Raw genomic sequence first — 23743 nt, forward strand, 5'->3', positions numbered from 1 at the left:
TGTCAGCCTTTAAATGAACTGCTCACGTCTGTCACTTCTATTTGGAGCCAAAAGGAAAAAGTGTCGTTCAGTCGTTTGGAAAGACACAACATTTCTGAAAGCACTCCAACTTCTTCACATTTGTCTTCAGACACATCCTGAACATTTAGGAACCAAAGAAAGTTTCAAACATCAATCAAAGATCTGAAATATAGAAACACAACAACAGCTGCAGTCAGTGAACTGACCTCAGAGTCTCCAGTCGACAGTTTGGACTCTGCAGTCCAGCACACAGAAGCTTCACTCCTGAATCCTGCAGGTTATTGTAACTCATGTCCAGCTGTGTCAGATGGGAGGGGTTGGACTTCAGAGCTGAGGCCACAACTTCACAGTGAGTCTCTGAGAGTCGACACAGAGTCAGTCTGTGATTAGAGAAAATATGAACTGTGTTATTGTAAAAGCAGAAATGTGCATTATAAACACAGACTGTGATGTGATGAACATCTGCTCTGCACATCTGTGCTTCAGCTCCTCTCAGCTTCCTGTGTTTGACACAATGATTGTCTGCAGCCTCTCTCAGACCTGCACACTTTTAATGAGAAGCTTTGTTTGGCTGCAGATCTGCAGATGAAGGAGGAAAATGGCCTCACATTTAGGCTCCATAATGTCCACAGTCTGTCAGTCACAGCTGATCCAGAGTCAGAGTCAACACCAACATTTGGACTGTTTCCTGCTTTGAATCTGACTCCAGAACAGTTTGAATGAGTTGAGCTCAGTGAAGAGTTCCAGCTGGGAAAGATGATCTCTCTTTGCTACCTGTTGCTGTCAGGTACAGCTCTGAGACAGGATTTCAATGATTTCCAGCTTCATAGACAGAAGCATCATCTGATATAATCATATTTGCACTGCTGTAGCTCTTAATGGCTGAGAACAAATGTGACTCTCCTGCTTGTTGCGTCCACCTGAATAAAACAAAGTCCTGATCATTAGGATGTGAAACACAGCAGGTAAGTTCCCTGCAGGGATGTCAAACAGCTGTGGCTCTTGGACTTGGAGCTGGCAGAGATTTGTGTTCACCTGTGTTCCCAGGTTTTTACTCTCCCTCCACATTACCCTTTATGTCTTTATTGTCCACGTTCCCTCCTGCTTTTTGTCCTGTTGTCGTCTGCAGCATCTGCTCCTGGTTGTGTGTCTCTCTTTTTCCCGGCTGCCTGAAGTTCCTTGTTGTTGTTTTTGGATTCTGTTCCTTTGGAGGGATTCTGCATGATGTTGCTCTAGAATCAAGTATTAAAGTGGAGTTCACGTAAGCCTTCTGAGTCCACACTGGGGTCCACTCTTTGGCTGCCACACAGCAGGTTTCATGACCCCTTCAGCATCACATCGAGCAGATTGATCAGAAATACTGATAATAATAAAGACGCCTGTTTATTCAAACAACAACACTTCTGCTCTGGAGCTAAACAGCCTCTGACCCAGTCAGAGCTTTTTACAAACATTTTTCCTCTCCAACTGTGGATCCTTCCACATTCCAGCTCCAAATGTTCAGAGCAGGTCTGTCAGCGGTGTCATGGTCCTGGGCCGGTGGCCCAGTATTCTGTGTTCTTGTGATATAGTTCTGTTTTGCTTTGGTTTCTCTGTTTCTGTTGTGCTGGTCTCAGTTCCTTCGGTGTCTGTATTTCCAGGTGTTAAGCCAGTGTGTACTCTGTTAGGTTCTTTCCTGTTTTATTTTGGTAGGTCTTTTGTCTGTGCGCTTTGGGTTTAGTTTTGCTTCCTGTGTTTTTTTCCTCCCAGTTGTTTCCCATTTGCCCATTACCTGCTGTGTATATATTGTCGGTGTTTTCACTTTGTCTTCATCGCGTCGTCATCGTTTGCTCCCCGGCTGTATACCCTCTGTGTTCTGCTTTGGCTTTCAGTTCATGCCCAGTTGTATTTCCCTTTTGTCACTTTGCTCCTGGCTCAACCCTGCACTACGCTTAATAAAAGACTGTTTTATCTCCTACCTCATCTGCCTTGGGGTCCCCTTCCTGCCTGCTACACAGCTGATCCTTGACAAGCGGCTTCTTTGTAGGAAGAAAACCATCCTGACTCCATCTAGATGGTGCTGAGAGCAACCAGAGCTCCCTGAAACTGAACTGAGACACAAAACATGAAGAGGAAGCAGGAAGACTGCAAACAAAGGTCAGAGGTCAACATGAGCGTCAGACTGCAGCCTGTTACACCATCAGGGGTGGGACTCACTGAGCTCTCTGATTAAATAGTGGAAGATGCTGGAGCAGCTACTAAACACCTTTCCAGCCTCACATTTGTAACACACCTGAACCGCTGCCACACAAACACTGGAATATAAAGTCAACAGTGAGCATATGAGGAACCATCGAGGTCCACATAAACAGAACTGTGCCAGTCCCAGTTACACCATCACAGACTTTATGCTCACCACTTCCTTTCAGTGCCAAACCTCACATTTCCATACAGATCCCTGGTTGTGTTTAATATGATGGGAAGCCCTCACTCAGTAGCAGGGTTATTATAGTTAACGAAAACAAACGAAATAATGAAAACTGAAATTGAAAAAACATTGTCGTTAACTGAAATAAATAAAGACTAAAATTAAAAGTAAAAAATCATAACTAACTAAAACTGTATTGTGAGTTTCAAAAACTAACTAAAATTATAGATAAAATGACATTCCTTCTCTTGTTTGTCATTTGATTTCAAAGCCTTGTGGATTGATCATTTTCCGCACTCCGAGTTGAAACTGGGAGCACCGTCGGGCAGCTGTGTGCGTGCGTGCGTGTGCTCACCGAGCTGGTCCTTAAAGTAATGAGTGTCTTGTTGTGAATGATGAAAAATGTTTGAAACACGTCTCAGTGAGGAAAAAACACCAACGTCAAAGTCCACCTGAGAAGCGCACACAAGGCAGCTACGGAAACCGCTCTGAACCGACGGAATCTGGCGTTCAGCTCCGGAGAAATGAGACTACTCCTCACTGCCATGCAGCCGCAACGTTGTGATGAACCTGTTCCGTCCTTGTGCATTTCCACTTTATCAGTGAGAGAATGACAATCAGGAACAATCAATATAAGGACTCACAAATGTCAGCAAATTCCTGGAGGGAGCTGCTAAAACTGTTGGAATGGACACGAGGGAATGAAGAAAGTGAAAAAACAGGGACAAATATGTTTGCAGCCAAAAAACTGAGCACAAAGAGCGAGGACCAAAAGAAGTCCCAGCACCGCATATAAAACACCAGCACACGACTGTAAGTGTAACAATTCCAATTCTTTGTTAATAGTGTTTATAGTTTACAGTTGTGTCTGCCTGTTATGTTCATATTTATTTATATAGAATTTCACAAAAATTATTTCATTTAACTTATCTGATGTGGTTGTATAACTCCGGTTGGTGTGCGGAACCTTTCTTTTCTTATTGTTTTCTGTACCCCTACGTTTTCTGGGACAACTCCTTTATAAGATGGTGGCGCGGCGCGTTAACACGCAGCGGCCACTCTGGGGTCGAAAAACTGTGTTTTTTTTGTTGTTTTCAGGATAAGGTTCTAAGTTTGTTTAGGACAGTTTTGTTTATAAACGTATGGAAACCACTTTCGTCTTAGTTTACAACCGCCAGACACTGCTACAATTGAGAAAACAGTCAGAAACCAACCTGCAAGATGATCTGCGGCAAACTCTGCATGAACTCTGCCTACTTCGCGAACCAGGCCTGCAGTCTTCAGGTGACCGGGGGAGGGGGAGCCGCAAGCGGTGCTCGAGGAAGCAGAAGCATGGAAAGCGAGCCGGGGTCCGTGCTAGGCTAAAAGTTAACCCAAGCCGGCCGGCTCTACCATCGTTATTCCTCGCAAATGCATGGTCTCTGGAGAATAAACTGGACTGTATCAGACTTCAGTGAACTACCCAATGTGAGTACAGGGACTGTTGTGTTTTAATTTTCACTGAAACATGGCTTAGCGACAACATTCCAGACAGTGCCATTCAGCTAGACGGGCTAGCATCGTATTGCGCCAATAGCAATGCAGCTCAGTCCGGTAAAACACGGGGAGGAGGCATTTGTGTTTACATTAACACAGAATGGTGCAAGGACTCTGTGCTTGTTGTGGCGTATTGTTCTCCAATGGTGGAATTTGCTATTGTTAGATGCAGACCTTTTTATTTACCACAGGAATTCACCAGCGTGCTTATTGTCACGGTGTATCTTCCGCCCAGCGCGAACGCAAAGGAAGCTTTGAGCGAACTTTACAGAGCCATCAGTGAACTGCAGAACATTCATCCAGACGGACTGTTTATTATCGCTGGGGATTTCAATCATGCAAATCTCAAGTCTGTTCTTCCTAAATTCCATCAGCATGTGGACTTTGCTACAAGAGGAGTGAACACACTGAATAATGTTTAAACGAACATTGCCGGTGCGTACCAGGCAGAGCCCCGCCCCCACCTCGGATACTCAGACCACATCTCTGTAATGCTAATTCCAGCATACAGAGCACTTGTCAGGCGCTCCAGACCTGTACAGAAACAGGTGAAAACCTGGCCAGAAGGATCCATCTCTGCTCTTCAGGACTGTTTTGAGTGCACTGACTGGGACATGTTTAGGGAGGCTGCAACATACGGCGATTACACTGATCTAGAGGAGTACACGACTTCAGTGACCTGCTACATCAGCAAATGCATTGAGGACGTTACTACCACTAGAACCATCACCTCCAGACTCAACCAGAAGCCGTGGACGACTCCAGAGGTGCGTGCACTGCTGAGGGCCCGAGACTCCGCCTTTAAACCAGGTGACTGGCTCTGAGAACAGCGAGAGCCAGACTGTCCCGGGCAATCTGAGAAGCAAAGCGCGCAGGCGGCCAGAACATCCACAGCCACTTCCAGAACAGTGGTGACACACGGCGCTTGTGGCAGGGCATCCAGGCCATCACCAACTACAGGACGACTCCACCCATCTGTGACAGTGATGCCTCCCTTCCAGATGCGCTGAATGACTTCTACGCTCGGTTCGAGGTGCAGAACAACATGTTGGCGAGAAAGATGATCCCACCTCGTGACGACCAGGTGCTTCGTCTCACCACAGCGGATGTGAGGAGAACTCTGCACAGAGTCAACCTACGGAAAGCTTCTGGACCAGACAACATTTCTGGCCGAGTGCTTAAAGGATGTGCAGACCAGCTGGCAGATGTATTCACTGACATCTTCAACATCTCCCTGAGTAGCGCCATTGTTCCAGCGTGCCTCAAGACGACCACATCATACCCGTGCCAAAGAAGTCATCTGTGTCATGCTTCAACGACTATCGTCCCGTAGCACTCACGCCTATCATCATGAAGTGCTTCGAGAAACTAGTCATAAGGCATATTAAGACCCTACTGCCTCTCACCATGGACCCACTGCAGTTTGCGTACCGTCCAAACTGCTCAACGGACGGACGCCATATCCACTGCACTTCACCTGGCTTATACACACCTGGACAGAAAGAACACTTACGTCAGGATGCTGTTCATAGACTTTAGCTCAGCATTCAACACCATCATTCCTCAGCATCTAATTGGAAAGCTGAGCACACTGGGCCTGAACACCTCTCTCTGGAATTGGATCCTGGATTTCTTGACTGAGAGACCTCAGTCCGTCCGGATCGGCAAGGACACCTCCAACACCACCACACTGAGCACTGGCGCTCCCCAAGGCTGTGTGCTCAGTGTGGTGGTGTTGGAGGTGTCCTTGCCGATCCGGACGGACTGAGGTCTCAGTCGGATCGGCAAGGACACCTCCAACACCACCACACTGAGCGCCAGTGCTCAGTGTGGTGGTGTTGGAGGTGTCCTTGCCGATCCGGACGGACTGAGGTCTCTCAGTCAAGAAATCCAGGATCCAACACCTCTCTCTGGAATTGGATCCTGGATTTCTTGACTGAGAGACCTCAGTCCGTCCGGATCGGCAAGGACACCTCCAACACCACCACACTGAGCACTGGCGCTCCCCAAGGCTGTGTGCTCAGTCCACTGCTGTTTACTCTGCTTACGCACGACTGTACAGCAATGCACAGCTCGAATTCCATCGTTAAGTTTGCAGATGACACAACTCTGGTGGGACTCATCAGCAACAATGATTTGTCAGCGTACAGAGAGGAGGTACAACATCTAACGGACTGGTGCCAAGTCAACAACCTGTTTCTGAATGTGGATAAAACCAAAGAGATGGTCATTGACTTTAGAAAGACACTAAGGGACCACTCCCCACTGCACATCGACGGCTCATCTGTTGAGATCGTCAAGAGCACCAAATTTCTCGGTGTTCATCTGGAGGAGAATCTCACCTGGACCCTCAACACCAGTTCAATCACCAAGAAAGCCCAGCAGCATCTCTACTTTTTGAGAAGACTTAGGAGAGCTCATCTGCCATCCCCCATTCTCACCACGTTCTACAGAAGAACAATCGAGAGCATCGTGGACGGCTGCATCACTGTCTGGTTTGGAAATTGTACTGCGTCGGACCGCAGGACACTCCAGCGAGTAGTGAGGACAGCTGAAAAGATCATCGGGGTCGCTCTCCCATCTCACACGGACATTTTTAACACCCGCTGCATCCAAAAAGGTCTCAGCATTGTGGGTCACCCAACCCATCCATCACATGGACTTTTTACTTTTTACTGGGAGACGATACCACAGCATCCGGACTAACACAGCCAGACTTTGTAACAGTTTTATCCCTCAAGCAATCAGACTCCTCAATTCAGCACTGTAACAATTTCCTCTGTACTGACTGTATTTGACTATGTTATTTGCATTTTTTGCACACCTGCTAGAACTACTTTTTAGGCACTTTATCCGCATTGCCAATTTTACGCTGCTAATGTACATGTCACTACCTCATGAACCATTGTACCATCTATTCACCATCATGTACTAACACTTGTCTTTAGTCCTGTCTTTAGTCCTGTCTTCTAATTACTTGTTTAGATTGGGGAAAATTAGGAATATCTTTTGTAGTTATTTGTAGGTATTTGGGTCTTCCCAAATAGGAAACCCTGGATGACGAGTGAAATCCAGGCCCTGATCAAAGAACGAGATTCAGCCTTCAGGACAAAGGACCGCTCACTGTACAGCATGGCCAGAAAGAACCTAAGGAAAGGCATCCGAAACGCAAAGGAGGCCTACAGGAAGAAGATAGAAAGCTATTTGATGGACAACAACTCTTGACAGATGTGGAGGGGCATCCAGACCTTAACAAAGAGGCCAGAGCCCCACATCCTCTGAAGCAAGCAGCAGCAGGCTGGCAGAGGAGCTCAACAACTTCTTTGCTCGGTTTGAGACCACCACACACCTGGACCACCAGCTCTCCAAAGCTCCAACACCCCTCCTCTCTCCCTCCAGGAACATGAAGTGAGGAAACAACTGAGAGCAGTGAACCCCAGGAAGGCTGCTGCACCGGATGGCATCCCAGGAGCAGTGAACAAAGCATGCGTAGACCAGCTGGCAGGGATCCTCACCAAACTCTTCAACCTGTCCCTGGCACATGCCACTATCCCCACCTGTTTAAAGGCCTCCACCATCATTCCCATCCCAAAAACAAACAGCATCAGCAACCTCAGCGACTACAGACCCATAGCCCTCATGTCAGTAGTCACGAAGTGCCTAGAGCAACTGGTCTCCAAACACATCAGGGACCACCTCCCTCCCTCCTTTGACCCCCACCAGTTTGCCTATAGAGCAAACCGGTCCACAGAGGATGCCATTGCAATAACACTTCACAGAGTGCTGAGCCACCTGGAAAACCAGAAGAGCTATGTGAGAATGCTCTTCATGGACTACAGCTCAGCGTTTAACACAATCATACCGGATATCTTAACCACCAAACTGATAAAACTGCAGATCCTCCTTCCCACCTGCATCTGGATACAGCACTTCCTCACTCATCACCCACAATCTGTCAGATGTGGCCCCCATCTCTCCTCCACACTCACACTCAGCACGGGTTCCCCTCAAGGCTGCATGCTCAGTCCTCTACTGTACGCCCTCTACACATATGACTGCACTCCAACTCACCCAACCAACATCATCATCAAATATGCAGATGTCACCACCATGGTTGGGCTCATCTCAGGAGGGGATGAGACAGCATACGGGGCTGAGGTAGGAAAACTGTCACACTGGTGCTCAGTGAACAGTCTGACACTGAATGCTCTAAAAACCAAAGAACTGATAATGGACTTCAGGAAGCACCAACAAGACCACACCCCCCTTGAAATAAATGGTGAACATGTAGAAATTGTCACCACCTTCAGGTTCCTCGGCACCCACATCTCAGCTGATCTCTCCTGGACTCAAACACCAAGGCCCTAGTTAAGAAGGCTCAGCAGCGGCTTCACTTCCTCCGTGTCCTCAGGAAAAACCATCTGGACAAGAAGCTGCTGATGGCCTTCTGTCACTCCTCAGTGGAAAGTGTCCTGACGTACTGTCTGGGTGTATGGTACGTCAGCTCCACAGCTGAAAACAGGAAAGCAGTGCAGAGGGTTATCAGCAGCGCCCAAAAGATCATCGGCTGCCCTCTGCCCTCCCTGGAGGACCTATCCAGAACCAGCTGCCTCAGGAGAATCAGCGCAGTCACAGGAGACCCCTCACATCCTGCCCACAACTGGTTTGACCTGCTACCCTCAAGACGACGTTTCAGGTCAATCAAATCACACACCACCTGACTCATGAACAGTTTCTTCCCCTGGGCCATACGGACTGCAAATAGACAATGACCCCCCCCCCCCCCCCCAAAAAAAGGGAAAAAAAAGGGAAAAAAAAAACCCCTGTGAAATCTAATGTACAGTTTTGTGTGTATTTTTTGGTGTATATTTAATGTGTATTGTATGTACAGTAATGTACAGTTTCTATTTGTACTGTCAGTATTTTTCTATTTATTTATTTTTATTTCCCTATATTTATAGCACAAAGAAACAGACTTTGTAATGGAGCATGCACAATTTCGTTGTACCATGTACAATGACAATAAAAGGCAATTCTATTCTATTCTATTCTATTCTATTCTATTCTATTCTATTCTATTCTATAATATTGCACTGAGATGTGGGTGTTGCACAGTTAGAGTGTGTGTGAGTTCAGGGTGGTATAGACTGCACAGTGTGTCCAGTTTCTCAGCACAAAGTGCAGCTGCAAACACAGCGTGGAGACCTGCTCTCATTTTATTCTTTTTACCTGAAAAATTTGCACATTTTCATCAGCTTGAAATATATTAATTTTCCTGATGTTACTTTTGAAGAAAAATATGATTTTATATTTTATTTAATGTGTTGAGGAAAAGGTCGCTGTATTCTTGCCACTCAAATGTATATTGCTGATTAAAATTATTATTTTTAATCCTGTTCGGTGACTCAGACCATCTTCAATTTTGGCCCGTCCCATGATTGAGTTTGACACCCCTGCTAGCTGGTCTCTCTGTTTGTCTAAGCCAGGGGTGGGCAAACTACGGCCCGGGGGCCGTATGCGGCCCGTTAAGCTTTTTAATCCGGCCCCCCGAATTTGAATCAATTATAATGGTAAACCTTGTTAATGTTTTACTCTCCCTGCAATTGTGGCATTTATCGCTAGATGGGATACTCTGACACACTGACCCAGGGGTGGGCAAACTACGGCCTGGGGGCCGTATGCGGCCCGTTAAGCTTTTTAATCCGGCCCCCCGAATTTGAATCAATTATAATGGTAAACCTTGTTAATGTTTTACTCTCCCTGCAATTGTGGCGTTTATCGCTAGATGGGATACTCTGACACACTGACCTTTGTTGAGGTGCGCTCTTACGCTGCATTCAAGTGGTGTCGGAAGACCCGTCTTGCCGAGTTGTTTTTCCCAGTGGGAAAGTGATTTTTACGATCATTCCGACACCGCATGAACGCATCATTATTCAGCGTTTTCCCTCTTTGACAGCTCAACACTTCTGCAATGATGAGCGGAGCTAAAAAAAGAAAAGTGGACAGAGAATGTCGAGTGTTTAATAAGGAGTGGACAACTAAATATTTTTTTACCGAACACAGATCTACTGCTGTATGCCTGATATGCAAAGAGACTGTGGCGGTTTTTAAAGAGTTTAACATCAGCCGTTACTTTACCACAAAACATGCTAACTATGCTAGCAAGCAGTCAGAGAAAGAACGGGAAGCTACTGCTCAGAGGTTGATAGCTAATTTACAAGCTCAACAACGTATTTTTCATCGTCAAAGTGCCATCCAAGAGTCAAGTACCAAGGCCAGTTTTATGCTATCATTCAAATTAGCAAAGGCCAGCAAGCCTCTGTCTGAAGGGGAGTTTTTAAAGGAGTGTATGGTGGAGGCAGCAGGTGTCTTGTGTCCAGAGGCCAAAGACAAGTTTGAAAAAATCAGTCTATCACGCAAGACAGTGTCTCGCCGTGTGGAACTGATAGACAAAGAGCTAATTAGCAACTTAAAAAAAATCTGCGGAGTCATTCACGTTTTATTCATTAGCTCTGGATGAAAGCAACGATGTAAATGACACTGCTCAGCTCCTCATTTTTATCCGAGGAATTAACGATACTTTTGAAATAACAGAGGATTTTTTGACAATGGAGTCTCTGAAAGGAAAAACACGGGGGGAGGACTTGAATAACCGGGTGTCTGCTGTCATTGAAAATACGAAGCTGTCTTGGAGTAAACTTATCAACGTCACCACAGATGGATCTCCAAATTTGACAGGGAAAAATGTTGGCCTGCTGAGAAGAATCCAGGATAAAGTGAAAGAAGAAAATCCTGACCAGGATGTTATTTTCCTTCACTGCATCATCCACCAGGAATCTCTATGTAAATCTGTATTACAGCTGAATCATGTTGTGAATCCTATCGTAAAACTTGTCAACTTTATACGTGCAAGGGGACTTCAGCACCGTCAGTTCATCGCGTTCTTGGAGGAAACTGATGCAGAGCACCATGACCTACTTTATCACTCCCGTGTCCGCTGGTTAAGCTTGGGAAAAGTGCTTCAACGAGTGTGGGACCTCAAAGAGGAGATCGGTGCATTTTTGGAGCTACTGGGGAAGGCCGACGAATTTCCTGAGCTGAGCAACAAGAACTGGCTTTGTGACTTTGCGTTTGCTGTGGATATATTTTCACACATGAATGAGCTGAACGTGAACATACAGGGGAAGGATCGGTTTGTGCATGACCTGTACACAAGCGTGAAAGCCTTCAAAGCCAAACTGGCTTTATTTTCCAAGCAAATCCTAAATGAGTCATTCACTCATTTCCCCACACTAGCTACACTGAAAGAGGAGGCTGGCGCAAAAGTTAAGAAATACAGCGAGACACTGGATGCGCTCCACAAAGAATTCTGCCGTCGCTTTGTTGATTTTGAGAAAATTAACAAGTCACTTCAGTTGGTGGCCTGTCCCCTGTCACAAGACCCCGAAACAGCACCAGAAGCGATGCAGCTGGAACTGATAGACCTTCAGGCTGATGCTGTCTTGTAAGAGAAGTTCAACTCTCTTAAACTGAATGACTTTTATGCGTCACTTAATGAAGCGGTGTTTCCAAACCTCCGGAGGACAGCACAGAAGATTCTGGCGTTGTTCGGCTCGACCTATGTGTGTGAACAGACGTTCAGCATCATGAACTTCAACAAAGCCAGCCACAGATCCAATTTGACTGACCAACACCTCAGATCCATCCTGAGAATCGCCACAACAAAACTGACTCCAGACTTTGATGCGCTTGTTAAAAAGGGACACCAACAACACTGTTCCCACTGAAATCAAAAGTAAGTTTCTCTGCTCTTAAACATGTATTTACGTGTTACATGTCATTTCTGTTAAGGTGTGCTCATAAGTGGTGTGCAGGTGCACTGCCTTCTCAATATAAACAATGCACACCAGATATATTTAACATGGCCACATACTGGCATGTTGTCACTGTTCCGATCTGCATGTCCAACAATTTTTGAAATGTTGAGGAGGAGAGTGATAATAATATCCTGAAGGATATCAAAACTTTAAATGCTTCAAAATGGTAACTGTTAGTATTTTTTTTTTAAACTGTATTTTGTTAATGGAATTTTCAGTGTTTTAAGAGTCATGTCAATAAAGAAATACTGTGGGACTTGGAAGAGATATTTTGTTGTATTGCTTTTGTTAATTTTCTATTAAAATTAAAGCACGTTTTCTACATATCCCATGTTATTCTTTCTCTTATGAGGTGAATTACTAAAACACTCCATCCATCTGCTCCTGGTCCGGCCCTTCTGTCAAATTTTAGAACCCTCTGTGGCCCACGAGTCAAAAAGTTTGCCCACCCCTGGTCTAAGCTGTTCCTGCCTACATTCCCAGCCAGTCATAAAGGAGCGTCTGAATAAGAAGCCAATCACAGAGCAGAGAGTTGTGGTAATGAGCTCAGCCAATGGCTGTGAGCCTCAGATGCACTGGACAAAAGGGGACCGTATGGCAGCAGGTTACCGCATCGCAGAGGAGCAGTAAAGAGTTTGCGCTGGTACTTATAAGCATATCACGTATCATTGGGCACTTTAAAGTGGTTTTATATGGAATACAAGAGCTTTTCTAGTGGGTATACGGCGTATACCACCGTATCACGTAGACTACACCACTGAGTACAAACCAACTTCTGCTGCGTATGGCGGCGCTCTCTTACCTGCAGGCAGGGACTCTTGGGGGTCTGGGCGATGCCAAAACGAACGAATGGACGCAGTACGAAGGCTGTATGTACACAAAACACGGTGCCAGCGGAGGATTTCAGGTTCCCAAAACTCCGACCTCACCAGAAAAAGTCATTAAAATTTATTGCTAGTCGCTTTTTGGGGGGGTAAAAGTCGCCAGCAGGTCTGAAAAGCCGTTAAATCTAGCAGAGAAGTAATTAAGTTGGGAACACTGCCATGCGTTCGCTTCCTACATAATTAACGTATGAAGCAGAGAGAGGCAGGGCAGTGTGAAGCTGTGCAGAGACAAACTGGGAGAAGAGAAAGGTGAACTGGTGGAGCTACAAGTATGATTGTAACTAGGGATGTGCGCGATTACTCAACTAGCTGACTAGTCGCTATTGTTACTAGTCGGTACCAGACGTACTAGTCGGTTAGCCTAATTATTAAGGTTTCAGTAAACCAGTGCTGGTAAATGTTTGTTCTAAATGTTATGCAGCCATCTGCCACCAGATGGAGCTACAGCCTTTACATGTCATAGAAAAATGCCATAATGTAAGCGCACCTCCAAAGAAACACCCTTCCTTCCCTGCATTTCCGTTTTGTACAAAGAAGCGAGAAAACTAGTGGCACAAATGTGTTTGCGCCTTAAAAACACTAAGAGTAGGACCCAGGAGGGAAAACAGTGCCAGCATTTTATGTTTGCAGCCTACACTACATGTAAAACACTGGGACATGACTGAAAGGTAATTAACGCACCTGCACAGGTATAAACGCAGCAACATCGGCCACTTACGTCGTAGCAGCTGAAGCCTGAATCAGGGGTAAGCTGGAGGAGGAGGCTGGGGGACGTCTGGGCTCCACTGATGCCGCCCGAACAGGAGGAAGAAAATGGATGAATGTGTGTTTGTATTGTTTTGATGTGTGTCATGAATCATAACGCAATGAGCATCGTTGATGATGCGCAGCACAATACGCCACACTTTTAAGTCGCACTTTATTAGTTTTTCGGATGTTATTTTCTCATAGTCAATGATGCGTGTACATCGTTTTCATATTATTCGTTGTTTGGAGTTTAACGTGCTGTGTTCATAATGCGCGATGCGCAGTGCCGCACAGTTAAGCAGCATTTAAAGTGCAATTCATAGTAGAAGAACATGATTAATGGTTTCAAATGCCTTTAATGGACAGTGTCAAAGCTGTCTAAACAAACAGGCAAAAAATTTATTTTATATCTGAGTGTTTCTTAGTTTTAGACTACTTGGTTACTCTAATTTTTTTCCCCTTTTTTAGTCGACTATTAAATTAGTCACCAGGAACATCCCTAATTGTAATGCAACCTAGACTATATTGATATAAACGGTATTGTCTCATCTTATATAGAGTATGAAAATATATTGATATTTTTTAAAAACTTTATATATCGCCCAGCCCTAGACACAGCCACATCTTTAGGATGCTCAGAGACTTTCTCCTGCCTGTATAATATAATCCTAATCCTGAGGAAGGCTGGCTACAGCAGGGCAAAGGTCAGCCCTCTCTCCTTGAGCTGTTGTTTCACTGCTTCCTGTCACTTTCTTCCAACTGCTGAGGAACAATCCTGGAATATCATGTAGAGCAGAGACCAGCTGTGATGTGTGCCCACTGTTTTGTGTTCAGGTTTTTTTCACTGAGTTATGTTCCCAGTTTGTTTTCCTCTCAGTTCCTGTCTTGTTGTTCATGTGTTTCCATATTTTTTAGTTTTATTCCCTGTGTTGTGTCTAGTCTGCATCTCTGTCCCGTGTCTGTGTTTCTCTTCTCTTTCTCTGTGTTTCCTCGTGCCTTGGTCCGTGTTTAGTTTCCTCTGTGTGTCCTCCGTTTTGTCAAGTCTGCACGTACCTTGTTACGTTACTTCCTGTTTTATTTTGACAGTCTCGTGTTCCCTGTACTTTGTGTTTAGTTTTGCTTCCCCTGTGTTATTAGTTTCATTTGTTTCACCTGTTGTGCCCTGCTGCCTCCTCTTGCCCTGATTACCTGGTGTGTGTATTTAAGCCCTCAGTTTTTCCTCTGTGCTTCGTTGCACCGTCATCAATGTTCCCTGTTGGGTGACTTCCTGGTCCTTGATCCTTAGCTTTAGTTCTGGCTTCTGTCCAGCCCAGTTTATTGTGTACCAGTTCTTTTCTCTTTCAATAAACCTTATTTAAGTTCAGCTACCTGTGTTAAGTCCTGCGTTTGGGGTCCGCCTTTGCCTGCCACAGCAACTCTGTCGCCACCTGTTCTCCTGGAAACTGTGGAACTTCATGGCCTGTTGATGGTCCTGCTGCGTGCCAACAGCCACAGCTGCTCAATGTTTCTGTTACTCAAATCCTGCAGACTGGCAGCAGTCTGCTCCTGAACAGTAGGTGTCACCACTCAGAGAAATCCTCAGTGTCAGCGCTGGTACAGAAGCAGTCAAAGAAGGAAGCAAAGTATTGAGTTTGTTTCAGTTTCCTGGAGAAAGTCTGGTGTTTCTGAGCTGCTGCAGCATCTGAGCTCCTGCTCATGGATCACTGAAACAGTAAAAAGGGCCACGATTGGTCACTCGTGTCTTCAGCAGCTGTGACGTGCTGCTGTTCACCAGGGGGACACGTGGCCTTTGTATAAAGGGCCTTTATAATAACAGCACAGGGCCTCCGTCGGGGCAGAGGGTGGTGTGTGAGGGTGTGATGCAGAGATCCAGGTCAGCAGATCCTCCTTTGAAGCTGATCTTCAGCAGTTCCATCAACCAAATTTGGGAGAAAGAAGCAGGATCATCACCCTCACTTCCTTCAGGAAGCTCAGCCATACGCATGCTGCACCGCCACCTCCTGCTCTCTAGCTCCTCCATCTTACCCAGGCCTGCCTCCACCCTCCTATCAGCTTCAGAGAGCTTTGTGATGCGACCTGCTGTGGCGTCCTCTGAGTCACAGATCAGCTTCCAGCTTCTGAAACTCGTGCAGCTCGTGTGTTCAGATGAGCAAACTTCAAGTGTTTTTAGGACCGCCTCCATCTTTTTACCAGAGGAAACTTCTCCATCTTTGAGCCTTCAGAGCTTCTTCTTTCCACCGAGCTGTTGGCGTCCGCATGACCCAGAGGTAGCAGCGTGCTGTCAGTCATGCTGGGCTGACTGAACTTCTCTAAAGCTGAGCTTTCTCTGAGTATCGGGCATTCTCCGACCTCTACAGGAGGATCACGGCTCCCTCCGGCTGCACTTTCCCTCCAATAAAGACACGGAGCTGCAGGAGCACCGAGAGCTGCTGCTGGAAGGGAAACATGCAGCCAAATGTGAGAGCAGGAGAAGAAGCTGTGAGGATGTGCACACATCATTTTAACCTGGAAACATGTTTCGCACACTTGTGTTTTCATTTTAGAGTCACAGAGAAATCTTTACTAATGTGCAGATTGATGTTTACACAAATATACTGAAAGCTGCAAACTGGGAATTCAAATGAGACTCCGATGGATTTTTTCCTGCTTCCAACCACAACTCTGTGATTCAGACCTCTCAGATCAGTGAACACAACTGCTCCCTCTGACTCACACACTCACACACTCACTGCTGTTGTGGTAAATGCTGCGGCATTGTAACAGCACAGAGTCGTCATTCTGAGTATTAAAATAATAAAATCTGAGCTCCAAGTTTGCAGCTCTCAGTATATTTGTGTGAATCTGCACATTAGTGAAGATTTTTCTCTGAAATTAAAAAAAGTGTGAAACATTTTTACAAGTTAAAAATCTTCCTAGAAGTTCTCACATTTTCTGCATATTTACCTTCATAATAATGCAGCTTTTAGTGTGCGTGTGTGTGTGTGTCATCAGATTTATAAATGTGTAAATAAAGATATTTAAGTTTGAAAAGTCTCAGTGTTTGAAGCACTAAAAATAGACACACACAACATTTAGTCCTGTGAATGTCTGAAGAACTAAAGTACTAATCTACTCTGATTAATGATGTTAATGAGCACATCTGGACTCACCGAGCCTTTCTACAGTTCCTCACAGCTGGAATCAGTCTCAGTCGTCCCTGCTTTGAAGCTTTGTAGTTCTCCAGGTTCAACTCATCCAGAACCTCCTCTGACATCTGCAGCATGTAGGCCAGAGCTGAGCAGTGGATCTCAGAGAGCCTTTTCCCTGATTTTTTGTCTGATTTCAGGAACTTCTGGATCTCCTGATGTACTGAGAGGTCGTTCATCTCCATCAGACAGTGGAAGATGTTGATGCTTCTGTCAGGAGAGATTTCATAACTGTTCATCTCCTTCAGGTTCTTGATGACTCTCTGGATGATTTCTGGACTGTTCTCTGTCTGACCCAGCAGACCTCCTAAGAGTCTTTGGTTGGACTCCAGAGAGAGGCCATGAAAGAAGCGAACAAACAGGTCCAGGTGGCCATTTTCACTCTGGAGGGATTTCTTCATGACTCTCTGCAGGAAAACATCCAGAGATGATTCACCCAGAGATTTCTTAATGTGACGAGTCCTTCCTGGATTACCAAAATGAACATTATTAAAATCATTATGAAGATCTCCCAGGAAGTCCTCCAGCACCTCCGTCCTCCTGCTGGTGAAACAGTGGAACATGAAGACTGCAGCCAGAAACTCCTGAATGCTCAGATGAACAAAGCTGTAGACTGTTTCTGAGAACATTTCACACTCGTCTGCTTTGAAGATCTGTGTGAACACTCCTGAGTACACTGAGGCTGCTCTCATATCGATGCCACACTCTGTCAGGTCTGATTCATAGAAGATCAGGTTTCCTTTCTGCAGCTGATCCAAAGCCAGTTTTCCCAGAGCCTCTATCATCTTCCTGTTCTCTGGACTGCGGCGTGGATCTCTGGATCTTTCTTCATCACTCTTGATGTTCTTTGTTTTTAGGTGAAACAGCAGAAGGCGTATGTACAGCTCTGTGAGGCTCTTGGGCAGCTCTTCATCCTCTCTGGTCTTCATGATGCACTCCAGAACTGTAGCAGTGATCCAGCAGAAGACTGGGATGTGGCACATGATGTGGAGGCTTCGTGATGTCTTGATGTGGGAGATGATCCTGCTGGCCTGCTCCTCATCTCTGAATCTCTTCCTGAAGTACTCCTCCTTCTGAGGGTCAGTGAACCCTCTGACCTCTGTCACCATGTCAACACACTCAGGAGGGATCTGATTGGCTGCTGCAGGTCGTGTGGTTATCCAGAGGTGAGCAGAGGGAAGCAGGTTCCCCCTGATGAGGTTTGTCAGCAGCACATCCACTGAGGTGGACTTTCTAGGGTCAGTCAGGATTGTAGTTCTTTGGAAGTCCAGAAGAAGTCGACTCTCATCCAGACCATCAAAGATGAACACAACCTGGAAGTCTCCAAAGCTGCAGATTCCTGCTTCTTTGGTTTCAGGAAAGAAGTGATGAACAAGTTCCACCAAGCTGAACTTTTCCTCTTTCAGCACATTCAGCTCTCTGAAAGTCAATGGAAACATGAACTGGATGTCCTGGTTGGTTTCTCCTTCAGCCCAGTCCAGAGTGAACTTCTGTGTTAGGACAGTTTTCCCAATGCCAGCCACTCCCAGTGTCAGCACCGTTCTGATTGGTGCTTTTCTTCCAGGTGGGAGTGTAAAGATGTCTGCTGATCTGATTGTAGTTTCTGGTCTCTGTGGTTTCCTGGATGCTGTTTCAATCTGTCTGACCTCATGTTCATCATTGACCTCTGCAGCCCCTCCCTCTGTGATGTAGAGCTCTGTGTAGATCTCATTCAGGAGGGTGGGGTTTCCTGCTTTAGCGATGCCCTCAAACACACACTGGAACCTCCTCTTCAGGTTTGACTTGAGTTTGTGCTGAGGACTCTGAGACGTCTCTGAAACAACAACAATAAGATCATCAGTCTGTAGAGGAGCCGTCTGCACTGTATCAGGAACTTATTCATCTGCATCTATACATCAATCTGACTTCAACCTGCTCACATCTTTAAGTTACAGTTATGAGCTAATGTGATTTATTGGAGCTAATAAACAAATCATTGTAATGCACTCGTCCCTGGAGAGTCATTCAAACACTCAGTGTAGGTTAGAAGTACATGAACCAATACAAAGTTCAGTAAGGAGTTAAAAACCTGGAGTCCAGGTAATAAAGCAGGCTGGGTGTGTGGGTTAGAGCTGTGAGGCAGTTTGTTCATGAGACATAGATGGCGCCGCTGCGCTCTCCATTTTGGGGCTTTTCCTATGTTTTGTGTTTTTTCATTAGTGAAATGTAGAGCTGCCAGAAGCTCTTAAATACAGACATCAGGATGTTAAAGCTGAGCTTCAGCCCTCACAGATCAGAGGACAGGTTAGGACCAGGACTGCTTGTTCTTTGAATTCCAAAGACCTGATCATCCACGCATAACAGATACAGCTATCAAATCAGCCGGCTGCTCAGCCCGCTAACACGAAAGAAAGACTGGATAAGGCAGAGGAGGGAGGTCACTCACTTACATACAAAACAACTGGTGTACCAACAGAAGGTCACCCAGTCTGAGAAACCTGACTGTCAAATGAAGACCCGTTAACCTTCTCATCAGTTTCCTGCACATGCTCATTTAGCTTTGAGCCACCAACATAATAGGGAAGAGAACAGAAGTCTGTCACTATCTTTTTCCACCAGTTTGATTAGAAATGTGCACATGAACCGCCCCCTGGAGGTCATTGTGTGGCTCTGGGAGTGTTTGTCCTGTTCTGCTTGTGTAACAGCCCATCTCCTCCACACTCCTGAGACAACAAACTTTCTCATAAACAGCACTGTCACTGTTTGCTCAGGTATTTAGGATTTAATTAAGTAAATCCTTTCTCTTGGGGTGCCAGCCTGGTCTCTCTCCTGACATGTAAGATTTTATCATTGACAAATTAGTTACCTCACAAATCACACAAAGGATGCAAGTAAAGTAAAAACTCGACACCCTCAACATGAAATGGAAACAACCCAGTTTCAGTTTCACTTCCAAAGTATCCTAAAGGTTTTCAAACACAGGCGGGCAGTCACCCAGATCCACCGTATAAACCAGCTGGACAGACTTCCTGCACCAGAGTAATTTTGGTTATTGTTTAGCTATTTTGGGTTGTCCACTCCTGGATGAATTTCTGATCTGGTCATTTATTTCTCGCTGTGAGGTTAGAGTACCTGCAGACGTACTCCTGAGCCTGGAGGATAAACTTTGCCTGTTTGGCTGAGAATCGGATTCAGAGGACATTCCATCTGCTTCCTTACTGGCTTTTTCCCACAGTGACTCCCTGCCTCATAAGAAAGGGAGTAATGGGCTGAACACAAACTGAAGAGCCAAATCTGTGGAATCTCACTGCCGGATACCAGGAGGGTTGTGGAGGGAAGCTTGATGGAAAAAACCCTGCAAGGCATGTTTAATGATGGGCTCACATGGATGTGCTATACTGGAGCAGGACTACCTGTCCATGAGGTCCATGATCCAGCTCACTCTCCCAGTCATCTCCACTGAGCTCATAGAGGAGCTTTATCAGACTGCAAGACTCTGAAAACTTTCCTCCTTTCTTTGTAGAAACGTCAGTAATGTGAGGACTCATATTTCTCCTTCAGCATCTTCATCGTGTGTTCCTCTGTGTTATTTGACAGAGTTTGTCACCTGTTTCTTTACCTGAGCAGCTCAGATGAGATGATTTGATGATACCATCCTCCTGCTCTCAATGTTTTACCTTCATCGTTGTTCAAAATCATCTTTCAGTCTGTTGGTGGCTGTGTTCATATCATCAACACCTCACTGGTATCTGGTCACGTCGCTGCTTCTCTGAAGGATGCTGTCATCCACCCACTTTTAAAAAAGCTGAATTGAGCCTTCTCTTCAAAGCAGCCACAAACCAATCTCAAAATTACCGTTTCTCACTGAGATTTTAGAAAAGGTTGTTGCTAACAGCTCACAGCTGTCTCAGACAAACACAGTCGGCCTTCGTAGAGCTCGTTCCACTGAAACAGCTCTGACAGGGACATCTTCAGGAAACTGATGCAGGTCAATGTTCTCAATGCTCAACAGCTGATGTCGGACTTGACCTCTACTTCTGATACTGTTGACCATCACATGATGCTTGATAGGCTGAGATGCTGAGAGGGTGAATCAGGGTCTGTTTGGGAATAGTTTGGGGATCCTTGGGGATCAAGACTGTCCGGCCTTTGGTCAGACATTCTGGGTGTGTCTTATCCATCAGCAGCTGGTTCATTTGTGCTGCCAGGTGATCATGGAGTGCAGTTAGCTTCTTTAGCCAGTAGGTGGAAATCATATCAGGGCCTGGTGCTGTCCAACTCTTCATATATGAGACTCTTTCCTGGATGTCTGACACTTCTTTTGTATTTTATATATAATAAAAACAAAAATTCCCCACATGGATGGTCTCTATTTGTCCTTCAAGCTCAGGTCCTCTACCAGTCTGGATTGCCAAAGTATGGTTGGGAAAGATACCTGATGTGTTGATCAGAGTGTGAATGTTAGACAGAAAGCTCTTAGATGTAGAGCTGCTTGTATGAATGTGTGTGAATAAACATATAAAGCACATTGAGAGCTCGTGTAGATTAGAAAAGCCCTCTCTAAGAACCCGTCTGTTTACCAGGTCAGCTGCTCTGGCAGCTGTTCTTAGGGCTTGGTACCCAGTCTCAGAGTGTGGGGATGATAACCCTCCCCCTGACCTGACGTCCCGGCTCCGATAGCAGCTGTTTCCTGTGGATGTTGGAACACTGAGCTACGAGTTGTTTCGATGTCAGTCTGGATGTTGGTGTGGGAGAATCCACAGGTCCCACATCCTCTTCATGGAGCCCCTTTCACTGGGATTACAGGTGCAGCAGCATTCCAACACTTCCAGATTCTCCCCTCGTCTCCACTTATGCCATATCCTTGTTCCAGCAGCCACTGATCATCAGTATGTCCTGGTTCCTCAACACCTGATTCAGACCGTGTTGATCCGGGTGATGTCTGAGCCGGTATGGCTTCAGTCATGTCTGTCACGCTCATATTTTTATAGAAAAATAAAAACTACAGGAAAAACCATCAGTGACACAAACTCTGCTCCACACACTATTCCATAGTTTGTCTCCTTCACTGATTTGTTACAGTTAGTACAGACCGCTGTCCCTCTGCAGCTGCAGAAGCAGCTTCATGTGTTTGCAAAGGTAAGTCAATAACGACTTTAAATTAGGTACAGACACTTCAGGACAAACTGCATTTAAATGGAGCTCTGAAGAGAACAGAGATTTTTGTTGTTGTTTATAATTCAAACCCAAAGTAAAGCATTCATAATATTAACAGCAGAAATTTACAAACACACATTTAATCCTGTTACAGCTGACAAACAAGTTAAGCTCACCTGGCTGAGCAGATGGATCAAACAGCTCAGAGCAGAGAGCGGGATCGATGGTCCGAAGGTGTCGGATCATTATCCTGCAGGCTTTATCTCCCTTTTTCCTCACCGTGTCAATCAAATCCCGAGCCTTATCTGCTGTGACTGTGGTCCTCTCCTCTATCGATGCTTTCTCTGAATCATTCAGGACATGGTCGGTTAGCAGAGCATCGAGGAGCTGCATGAGGATTTCCTTTGAAACCCTCTGAACAAAGTTCCTCCGTACCCTGCGGAGCTCGTCCTCTGCAGGAAGAGAAACAATAGGAATTGTTGGGTCAGGATTTTAAAGCTCCCTGAGTTCCTTTTTGGCTGAAATGAAGTGGATTCAATCCGGTCTAAAACTCAATTAAAACCAGAGTTTCCACAACATCAGTGGGATGAGCAGGATCCAATGCAGGCTGTTTATTAGACATACTGGTTACACAAAACACAGACAGTAACAGAACTAAGACAACAACACACACATAGAGGAGAAGACAGAAGAAAATAAAGAAAGAGAGGAACAAAGAGACAAAGAGCAGGCATCTCAATATATAACCTGAGGATCCTAACTACGCCCACCTGCCTTTGACCCCTCTTAATTTGTATACAGTGTTGTGCCCTGAAACCTGATCACAGACCAATCACCTCCAGGCTCACCAGAGTACCCCATGATTTATGACAATCTGGCAGATGTCATAATGATGGATCTTCTTCTAATTCAAACTTCTGCTATAAAAACACCTTTGGACAGTCAGCTAGAATTCATCCCCACACTGATTCATGTTACACAAACACAGGTGGGTCTGCAGAGCCAAACTTCAGGGGGCACACGGCCATAAAGTAACCTGAAATATAACAAAGGTGATCAAAGGTCATGTGATCCAAACATGTGGACAGATAAGACTGAGGCCTCAAGCATGAATGAGAGTGAATATATCAGGCCTCAGTTTGATCCTTCTAGTCTAAAGCACACAGTGTTCATTAATCCAGTGTGTGTGACCACTATAACTGTCAATAAATGATACTAAAAATAATAACTGTGAATACCACTATCAAAGTAATGAAAAACTCCCAACAGAATTCCTTCCTCTGAGGGAAAAGTGCTAAAGAAGATGCTGCATCCATATTTACAGTCTCTGAGAATCTGAACTCCACACTGTTCCTACATGTGGCCACTGACTGGAAGCTTCACAGCAGCTGACATGTACAGAGAGACCACATGGAAGCAACAAGAGCTACGATTGGTCAGTCTGGGCTTCATCTGTTTCTGTCTTAAAGACTTACTGAGCTTACCTGCTGATGGGGCTGATGGATCTGATGCAGCTGATGGAGCTGATGGATCTGGCTGGTCCAGTTCAGACATCTTTGAGATGTAAAAACTGTGAGCAGAAGGAACAGAGGGCATCAGGATCAGTTTGTTTCTGTTTTGGATGGATTCTTCTGTTTCTATGCTGCAGTGAAGTGATATTAATGAGAAACCTGCAGCTCATACCCAATCACCAGTGATTAGACAGATCCTATGAACCCCTGAGGATGATGAGGTCCAAAAACACCCAAAGGATCTTTAAATCTCATCAGATCCAATCCTAGCTGCTTGGTGTTATCAAGGCCCCTCCTCTGACCTGCAGGGACGGTGCTTCCTGCAGGCAGAGGTGGGCCTTGAGTAATTGGAGCCACCTGGGCTCACTAAGTTAAGCAGGGCTCCACTAACCATTATCCCCTCTCTGCCCCTCCAGGTAACTTTTGTTTTAGTTCGGTT

The 23743-nt window shown here is 45.5% G+C and overlaps 1 protein-coding gene across 1 annotated transcript in view; it reads right to left on the minus strand.

Moving 5' to 3' along the window:
- LOC115799968 (NLR family CARD domain-containing protein 3-like) overlaps positions 1-22130 on the minus strand; it is a 94630-nt gene extending 72500 nt beyond the window's left edge. The window contains exons 1-3 of the mRNA XM_030757272.1: positions 21970-22130; positions 16622-18470; positions 284-401 (exon numbers count right to left, since the gene is read on the minus strand). Coding sequence (XP_030613132.1) covers positions 284-401; positions 16622-18470; positions 21970-22039 — 2037 coding nt within the window. The 5' untranslated portion in view covers positions 22040-22130. The remainder of the gene's footprint in view (positions 1-283; positions 402-16621; positions 18471-21969) is intronic.
- Between the last annotated feature and the right edge of the window lie 1613 nt (positions 22131-23743).

The sequence above is a fragment of the Archocentrus centrarchus genome, chromosome 20 (assembly GCF_007364275.1).
Source record: "Archocentrus centrarchus isolate MPI-CPG fArcCen1 chromosome 20, fArcCen1, whole genome shotgun sequence".
NCBI lineage: Eukaryota > Metazoa > Chordata > Actinopteri > Cichliformes > Cichlidae > Archocentrus > Archocentrus centrarchus.